Source organism: Trachurus japonicus, chromosome 18, assembly GCF_045865225.1.
Source record: "Trachurus japonicus isolate A0001 chromosome 18, Traja_1.0".
In the NCBI taxonomy this organism is placed as follows: Eukaryota; Metazoa; Chordata; class Actinopteri; order Carangiformes; family Carangidae; genus Trachurus; species Trachurus japonicus.
In genome coordinates this window covers 13,378,315-13,388,272 of record NC_140924.1, presented here as the reverse complement: position 1 = coordinate 13,388,272, position 9,958 = coordinate 13,378,315, and the positions used below count along the sequence as shown (strand labels likewise).

Below are 9,958 nucleotides of genomic sequence, written 5' to 3'. Positions count from 1 at the left end.
CCGAATGACAAATTCGGTTCTACGCAGTTATATTTTGCTACATAACATTCTAGAATACATCTCCAGATTCTAATTATACGATGTGTATATATTTTATATTTTTATGTCATTATGATAGCATAGAGAGGGGGGAATCATATCGAGGAGTTGAAGCTGAGATGTCGGAGCTTAAAGCGAGACAGTGAAAGCGTCATGAATTACCCCCTCCTCCTCCATAGTCCGCCTTGTTTCCCTCCATCTCTGCCTTCTCCCTCAGTGCTCGGACGTTGCGTTAAGGTGAGCATCCGAGTCCCGCTCTTGGGGGGTGGCAAAAAAAAAAAAACCGAGGAAAAAGTCTTAGACGACGACACGTAGCTACAACCTACAAAGAGGACAGTATCAAGAATATTTCACCATTTCACCGCCTGTGTGCTGCTGCAAGCTGTTTTGAAACTACAGTAAAGACAAAAAAAAAGAAAAAAAAATGGATCCAATGACTCAGTCCGCCCAGATATCATCGTCACAAGGGCTTGCAGATGGGCAAAACTCTGCTGCCAAAGAATCAAAGCTGTCCGGTAAGAAACCACAATGTTAAACGATTAATTAACACTACGCCATATTTGTTTCGTTTCTGTTTACAGGCATTTATCATGTATATGTCCTCCCCCCTCCTCCTCAGGTTGTCGTCATGTCCATACAACTGTTATTGAACTATTTTCGTGTATGTATGATGGCTATTCAAAGCTCGTTTCGGCTAAAACTAGAAACACCTGTGGTAGTCAACATTATCCGGGCTACCTAACTGTTCAAGGGCCTTCCCTCCATAAATATAGGCTGATACGACAACGCGACTGTCTTCTTCAACAACCGAAGCCAGACCTTCCTTCGTTTTATGAATCTGTCAGTTGGAGACATGATGTCGCCTTGCCAACGTGCGAAAGAACGTTCCAAACGTTCCAATAAGAACACGAGGTGAGACGTTCTAAACGATACATTCGGTTTCGAGCTGATTGGTTGACAGCTAAGTTAAGCAGCCAAATACAGATGATTAATATTATGATATTGCACGAAGACAACTGCGTGCTGCTGCCTTTGCTTCGATTTTAAATGTATATATATATATATATATATATATATCGTAATAATGGCTGCTAAAATTTAGCGTTGCGTCATGCTCGTCGAAGTGTAGTTTTAGCATAGGCTACGTGAAGATATTACAGCAGAGTTTACAGTAACGGGCTTGTGGTGACAAAGCGTTATCGGTGGTGGCTAAATGTTGCAATGCTCTGCACTGCAGATGCATTGTTACTGGGCCACTGCCAGTGAAGGGAGGTCCTCTTAAAGGCGCATTGCACTTTTATTTTATGTCGTCTTCATAATACTAATCGCTAATCATTCCCAGAACAAACCAAAGCTTTGCTAGCCATCATTATTTTTCTCTCTTCAATAACTCATCGGGGGTTATTATTATTTCATTTTTTTTTTTTTAGTCTTTTGTAGGTCCACAAATTACAGTCTAGACAGCCTAATTATAACAAAAGAGCAGCATTGTCTCCCGGGGCTTTATTGACAGGTTATTGTGTCAGGGGGTGGCAGCTTCACCACCACCACCAGTGAGCAATCTTGTGTGTTTTCTGTGTCTGCGTAGGGGGTTAATCTTTCTTATCTGATCTGATCGCCACGGCTCAATCGTCCACCAACAAACGGGGGGCCGTACGAAAATCCTTCAAAGCCACGTTCTGCTGATCAAAAGGCTTGTAGCTGTGAAGTAAAGCACATGTGGCTGTGGGGCGTCAGCTGGATACGGCAGGGTGTGGCACGTTATGGCTCAGAGTTTCAATTTGGCCCTTTGGCTTATCATCAGTGAGGCACTAATTAAATATGACTTAACTAGGAATGAACCATAAATGCCTATTCAGATCTGACATTCAGGACTATGATTACAATTATGACAATACAATCCAGTCTATTGGTCCCAGAAGATAAGCAGCCATGACCAAATTTGGAAGTTTTTGTGTCTCGTAATATTTAATGTATTGTGTTGTGAGACATGTAGACCTGGTTTAAGCTCTCATCACAGCTGTACAAGAGAAAACATGGCAGTGAGCAGTGCTCAAGAAGTTTCTGACCAAATTTAGAATGACTATGTTTTTTTTTTGTTTTATAACATTCCTCGGATTATAAGACACTGCCTTCCACAAACCTTAGTCATCCAAGGAAAGCTGAGTCATGCTCATGATCACATAGACTGATGATATTTTAGGATAGAGGACAATGGATACTACTTTTTTTTTTTTTTTTTAAACTTTCATACAATAGAAATGTATTTATTTTAGTTTAATTGATCCAAGATAATTAATTATTATGAAAATATTTGTTATGGATTCATCAACAGGCTTTTGACTACAGATTTTGTTTTTGTTTTGATGAATTCAACATAACTTCTTTTCATACATAGGGTTTATCTTTCCATCTTTCCATCTTTGGATGTCGCAGATAGTCGACGGCCCCGCTCCGTCCCTGCAGCTTGTTTCTGTACGTGAGCCCATTTCACTCGACTCGCACGCTGATGAGCGACACTAAGTCACAAAGGAAGTGGCACACTTCAGGGAAGAGGACCTAATTTCTCAAATTACATTGCATCAGATTTTCAGAGGAAGTTAGCCATGGCCGACCCGACCAGTCAGTCAGTCAGTCTCTGTGCCACTGCATTATGGGTAATCTCACACACACATCGGACACGCTCTTGTTTTTATTTATCCACTTTCGTACGTTAAACTTAATAACATGGTTTAAGAGCTGCTGTGCTCTTCTAACACTTGACAGTAATCCAGAGCTCTGTCTGATAACCGGTGTCACAGCTGTCTCTGGGCTCGTGTTTCCTCACAGGAATGTTCTAATATGAGCGGACTAACCTTTATCTTACTGGAGCCGCCGGACGCAAACTTGCATTTGATTTGATTTGATTTGCAAACTGTCAGAGAGCGCTCGTCTGGGGAAAAAAACAAACGATATTAATCAATGCCTCTGCTTTGGCATTGGTTAATTATGTTCTGTCATTTTGATGAGCTAACGTAACTTCAGTCTGAAGCAGCTGGATTCACTGATCACGAGAGGTGTTGAGTGTAAAGCCTGCAAAAGTGAAACCTACAAAGAACACAGAGTTCCTTCAGCCTTCCCCCTCTCTCCACTCGACTTGCCAAGACACCACCACCCCCCCACCACCACTGCTGCCCTCCCCTCCCTCCCTCCCTTCCTCCATCCATCCACTCCCTGCTGGAGCGCAGACCATATCTCTGAGGTCACAGAGGCAATTGGATAGCCCTCAGGGGTAGACGGTACAGGATAGCTAGGGCATCAGAGCAGGAATGGGAGGCATGATGGCGTTCGACCCGACCTGACCCAAGCCTGCGGCAACGCTTCCACAAAGACGCAAGCAAAAGTATCACAGATGACTTCAGAGGGCGATGTCCACCAGAGACAGACTTATCAAGATGACTTTCTTCCACATTGTCATTCTGTATTAAAAGTCTGAATATGGGATGAAGAGGAATTATTGTCGTCCATTGCCTTTTTTTTTTTAACTGGAGCCAATGGAGGGAGGCACAGAGCCAGATTGATGTTTTGATGTCGTGGTGAGACAAACACAGATGCTGCTGTGTGATACATCACGCCTTTGGTTCTTGAATGCTGTCATGCTATCACACAAGGCGCTGGAAGTTTGCCAGCTCTGTTTGGTTTCGTGTAAACAAGCAGTGGCTGAGCCGTCTTCTTAGCTGTAATGTAGAAGGAGCTCTAGATAACAAGTAAGAGAGTTCCTGCTTGATGTTTTTTTAAATAGCATGGCAGCGTTCAGGAGTCAGAGGTGTAAAGCAGCATTACTGGAATAACTGTGAACAATGGGAGCAATTATTTAACACTACTACGACTAGAAGCGACTTTCTCTAAACATTCCTGTCTCGGACTTCCAAATGGGAGTAACAACGTTTAGAGAAATCTGCTAAATTGCTGTTGTTGTCTTACATCGGCCAATTACATCAGAAAACAACTGTCCAGTCAGATCAGAGTAAATATTATCTCAACCGTTACTACTTCCTGTTCTGAATCTGTTGTTATTGATGAAATAATTGTCCCATGAGGAGTGAAATCCCCCCGTTCTACTAACTTCACTTCCACCAGCTCTACTGAGCCTTTTAGCTGCTTTAAGCTCATTGTCTTGGTTTTTAATGACCCACAGACTCAGAGTTAATCACAATCCTTCAACTTGGAGACTAGCCGGGGAAGAAAAGAAAACATTTAGTAGCTGAAGAAACAAACATGTTTATCAGGAGTTAGAAGAAACCAACAGCCAACAGTGGTTAACACAAACTTTTTTGGCAAATGTGTGTTATGTTGTGTTTTCAGCACCTTCCTGTCCATAATAATAAGTTATTGCAGCTTTTAACTATGAAAAGGGCCCTCTACTATGGGCAGCGTCAAATAGTATACTAAAGAGAAAAAAATGGAATTTAAAATGATTGGTCTAGATGTTTCCTAAACTGTCATCGATTCTTCCCCATCAAGCTCAATATCAGTCGGTTCAATACTTTTTTGGCTTCAAAACCTTACTCAACACTTTTATTTCCACATTTCAGACCGATGAACAGATGAAAAGAGCTGAATACGCTTTACGAAAATAGACCTAGTCAAAGTGGTTTACACAGTCATCTCACAGCAAGAAGGTTCTGGTTTGGGGCCTTTTTGTTCACCAGTTCTTGAGCTTCATCAGATTTATTGGCGACGCTAAAAGGCCCATAGGTGTGACTAAGTGAGAGGTTGCATGTCTCTACATGTCGGCCCAGTGACAGACTGGTGACCTGTCCTAGGTGTACCCCGCCCTTGCCCCAATGTCAGCTGGGATCGGCTCCAGTCCCTCCCTACTTATGACCCTACAAATACAATCAGTATATCTAATAGATGGATGGACCTAGGGTTACTTTATTACGCTAACTGTGATCTAATGCCATGTTTTTACCATTCATTCATTTTTAAAGTTTTTTATTTTTAACTTCATACCCATGTGTACTGTAGCCTCTTGAACCCTACTTAATTCCACCTCCATCATTTCGCCTCTGGAAAAACAAGTAGGATGTAGAGCATCCATTATCATTAAAAAGTGAAGGTGTGGTGCGTGCGTTCAAAGCCAAATGATTGCGAGGGAAAGAATGCTGCGCCACCGAGGCACACCAACCCCAACCTGCTCAGCCTGTACGAACTCCAGTCGAGACGAAGGGAAGGTGATGCTGCCCAGCCTGCCCCTCCCTGAGTAAACCTGAAACTCTCATACATCCTCAGCCAGTGCACTTAAAACACAGATTTGCACTGCATTAAAAGAATGTAAAGGGTTGTACTGATGAAGGCGTGGCGTTCAATGTAATTGTAGTGAGACAGAGCAATGCAATCTGGACAAACAGGTTGGCATGTATGTGATTGCAGCGGCTTGCCTTCATGTAGGAGGGCACCGCCTTGCATCGCAGTGAAAGCGAAATCGGATTAAACTCAATAATACACGACCCACCTCCTCCTTAATAACTCTAAACTCAGCCGGGACTCTAGAGAGAAGGAGGTGTAAACTCTTAATGACTTCCTCCTCACCCTGATGTGGTGCTGTCCCCAAACAGGAAACAAATATTGTCATAACATTCCACATCTTGGCCGGAAGTCATTTCTATTTCATATAAACTACTTTTAGCACATTCAGTCTAAGTTGAAATAATCCGTTCTACATCAAAGTGGAAATTTGAGCTTTCATTCGAGAAGGTGACTCAGTTGTTAGGTCGCTAGCTAAAAGTCTGGAGTCATGAAATGGAAATAAAGGTTATAATGTGCCATTTTTGTTGATGCTGTTTTTCAAGATGTTTTTTTCAAAATTCAGCCCTGATCATGTTAGAGGTTGCAGACCCTTTGGGAAGTAACGCTCTATAAAAAGAAAGAAAGGATGTTTCAGTCTTCTCATGTGCTCCAATATAAATCTTGATTTATAAAAACCAAAAACATTCTTGCTGTAGTTAAACATCACTCAGGCTTCTCTCGTGAGCTCGAGTAACAACAGGTCAGTGTCAGCCAATCAGAGCAGAGGAGCCTCTGATTGGCTGACTTTTCTGAGCGATACACTAAAAATATAACTAAGGATGGATGGTGGGTCCAGGTGGGCGGGGCTTGTTTGACTGCTTTGTTGTGACATCATAAAGTCACAGGAAGTCCTGACGGCTGGTTTTAAGGCTCAGTTTCTGAATACTTTGGTTTGTGCATTTCTCTGTGGACGGAGGCTTTGATATCTGCTTTATGGACATCTACCTTTAAACCATATGGACCTTATTTATACACACAGGCTTTTCCACCAGATGTTTGAACCTGTTTCTTCCCGTTTAGCCACAAGAGCATCAATGACGTCCATCGCTGATGTTGGATGATCAGCTCTGGATCGCAGTCCAGTTCATCCCAAAGGTGTTGGGTGGGGTTGAGGTCAGGGTTCTGGCAAGTTCTTCCACATTAAACTAGGGGGAAAATTACACTAATTTATGGAGCTGGATTTTGAGCACAGGGACATTGTCGTGTTTGAACAGGAAAAGAACATAAAGTAACCGTTGTCAAAACTGTTTGTTGTAGCGTTTGGATTTCCCTCAGGTGGCGGCCTAGCCCAAACCATGAACAAACAGCCCCAGACCAGTATGTTGATGGGTGTGTTGGACCAGTTTGTTCACATATTTTCTGACCATACAGAGATTACATAAAACGATTGTCTTCTGCTGGTTTCTAGAGTGTCTGGTGTAACAACTGCTGCAGAATAAACGGTGGTCTTTTTTTTTTAGTTTGTAGTTAATCAGTTGGACGTTCTTTAATTTGCTGATAGCAACAAAGTGATAAATGCCTTTGTCTGCTTCTTCAAACCATCTTGGTTTTTGCCTGCATAGCAAATATAAGTGCATGTGTTAAAGTTACTGTACGTTTACTGATGTAAACAATGAGAGCCTATGCATGGGGCGCCTCTGTTAACTGTAGTATGTGCTGGTCTTTTATTTGAAGTAGTTTTTTTGTACAGCATGTAGAGTTGTTAAGGTTGGATAAGTTAAAGTCTGATTTGAATGCCTTTCTTTGAATAGGTGCAGTAGGTAGGAGCTCTTTTCTTCTTCTACGATGATCATTCTTCTGTCCTTTTTATTTTTTCAGATTCCTTTCTTTCCTCTTCGCCTGTATCTCTCATTCAGTCTCCTCAAGGCAAGTGTATGGTTCTCTTACGCTGCTCGCCTGCTCTCTCCCTCTGTCCTGTACTCTCACGCTGGCCTGCTGCTTTTTCTCTACTTGCACTGCTCTACTTCATCCCTCCCCTTTCTAGTGCCCCCCTCCTGCTCGTAGCAGCCCAATAAAAATAGTACGAAGCTGCAGAGAAACCTGGCAACATAATGAACTCCAGCACTAGCTTCAGCTCCTTTCCTAGCTTGCCTGGTCCTCACCCGCCCCTCCTCTTACAGACCTCGACATGTCTCCCATCTGTTTCCAATGCTGCTGGCCCTCAGACGCCAGGCTAATTGTAAGTTAGCAGGGCAGCACAACTCCTCCTTCTGTTTTCGATGACATATGGCATTGGTAATTTTCTTCTCCACCCCCACCCGTGCTGCAACTCAAGACTAAACCTTTCTAGCTCATGCTGTAAATAGTAAACCTTAGTTTATTGTTAACGGCTGCAGGACATGTATGTTTGCATAGGTTTAACATGAGCAGCAGAAGCTCATACCATATTTACACACCATACATTTGGAAATTAGCAGTTGGTAACTAATTGTAGTCTTTGCTTCTTTTTTTTATTGCTGATCTCCAGAATCTCTAGACTTGTAAAACTGTGCCTCTGCAGCTGTTAGCAGCCAGATCCATTTCAGCCTGTACCACTTGCTAACAGGCATTATTTAGGTCAGCAGCACTCACTATAGGTTCAAGATAATCCCAAGATTGCCACTTTATTTTAAGAAAGCAGAGAAGTTCAAGTTCACATTGTGCACACAAGAGCAAAAACCTAAAAATGGATCAGGTTGGTGTCCCGTGAGGGTGGTCCTACCTTCCTGCTGCCCTAGTATCCAAGTCCCACCCCTCACCAGCCCACAGTAGCCTCCTGGTCCCAGAGGATGAGTGGCACTGGAGATACCTTCCACCGCCCAGTGGTCTGGGCCTGCCATTTCCTATGGCTGCTCACTCGCCCTCCACCCCACTATCTGCTTCTAGCTTTGCAGGCTCTGTGCATGTCTCACATCCTTGCTTAAGCTTTAAAAAACAGATTTTCTTTCAGTTTTGCTTCTTTATTTTGAATTTTCTTTTTGAGCTGCGGTTTTATCACTGTTAGAAGCCTACGTCTGTAAACACAAAGAAGACTGAACTGTGAAAGTAGAGTTTGCTAAATAGTAAGGTAATAGGGTAGATCAGGGCAGAAGATAGCATGACCTATAGTCGCACATTACAATTACACACTTAAGTCACAACCTTTTCACACTGAGTGAGGAGTGTCACCACATGACTGCACGCTGTGGAATTTGGACTCTGCACTTTTGCACTTCTGCTTCTTAGCAAAAATATTAGACATTTATGTCTTGCAGTGTTTGATCAATGGATCTGTGCTCCTGAATCCCTTATTTGAGGAGATTTTGTTATTTGGGTTGATAATCACAGAGCTCCAGTTATGTAAATCAGATGTTGAAGGCCACGTAGGCCTAAATTGTCAGATTGTGCATGATTAGTGGCCTGTTACTAAATACGCGGAATTATAGTCCCAGTGGAAGTAATCTAGCTCCTTATCAAGTAACCCTGGCTGTGTCCAATATCCGTAGATGTACTCTCAGAGCACTAGTCATTTTGGAATTTGTTTACAAGTACACAGCCAAAAGACTACAACACTGTTGACGAGATGGAAAGTCCATTCATGTGGCCTAGTTTGAACAAGGCATTGTATTGTAGTGCAGGGGAGGAGGCAGCGCTATCCAAAATAAAGCGAACCAGTCAGTAGAAAAGTCTGTGTCTACATAAGGGGCAGGGAAGGGGTGGGGGTCATGGGATCATGCTGACAACACAGTTAACAATCCAAGATTCACTTGAAGGAAAATCCAAACCTTGACAATTTGAAATATTCAGTTTGGAAAAAGTCTTCAAAAACTGGTGCTGTGTTACCGTTGACTCACGGTCACTGGTACGTGGAGGTTGTCTGACGTGCGATGTCGGGTGTTGAAAATGACATTGGAGAACACTGGTCCTGACAGGGATCATGTGATTATTGGAACAGTTGCTTAGAACATGTTTGGAACTCAGTGGCCTCCTGAATGGCTGGCGGCATGTGACCTGGGAGGGGGAGGGGTTCTGCCATCATACTGACTGTTAGTTAAAGTCTTGTCAGCTATGGTACTGAAGAAATCGTGGTGCTGAAATGACCCGATAAACTGCAGGGGGACAACATTATTATCTAACTCTGGTTTCAGTGCATTACATAATTTTGGTGTTATAATGGGCCGTTAACAAACGCCAATTATGAGGCAAGTAACTGACCAACAGCGTATGCAGCGCTTTGGAGAACTTAGTTTAGAGGCTGTCCAATCACTGGGCTGAACTACTATTACTTGATCATTCAGATCCTCAATGCATGGGTAGTAAAAAGTCTGTCACTACAAGTTGTTGCTCTTGTCTATATCTGTCATGTTGGAGAGTTGGTGACAGGTTATCACACTGCCACTTTGTATTAAAGAGCACAGTCTGCTCAGTCTGTCAAGCAAGGATGTTTTATGAGAGTTGATATAGTGTTGTCAAGATAGCACTCATTCCATATACAGAAGGGTCCAAAACTCTGGGACCAAGTCCCGATTTGGACCTTACTGTATGTGGGGGTACTGGCGCTCAGGAAATTGTCTTCATAGCTTCACAGCCATTGATTTTTAATAGAGACAGTGGGATCAAAAAGCCAGAG

At 42.8% G+C, this 9,958-nt stretch overlaps 1 protein-coding gene across 5 annotated transcripts in view; it reads left to right on the top strand.

Annotated features, from left to right (window-relative positions):
• The first annotated feature begins 254 nt into the window (after nt 1-254).
• Nucleotides 255-9,958, top strand: part of rtn3 (reticulon 3) — a 29,961-nt gene continuing 20,257 nt past the window's right edge. For 4 of the 5 annotated variants that reach the window (XM_085759821.1, XM_085759820.1, XM_085759818.1 and 1 more), the window contains exons 1-2: nt 255-554; nt 7,189-7,236. In XM_085759821.1, coding sequence (XP_085615947.1) covers nt 464-554; nt 7,189-7,236 — 139 coding nt within the window. In that variant the 5' untranslated portion in view covers nt 255-463. The remainder of the gene's footprint in view (nt 555-7,188; nt 7,237-9,958) is intronic. The other variant, XM_085759822.1, reaches the window with a different exon arrangement.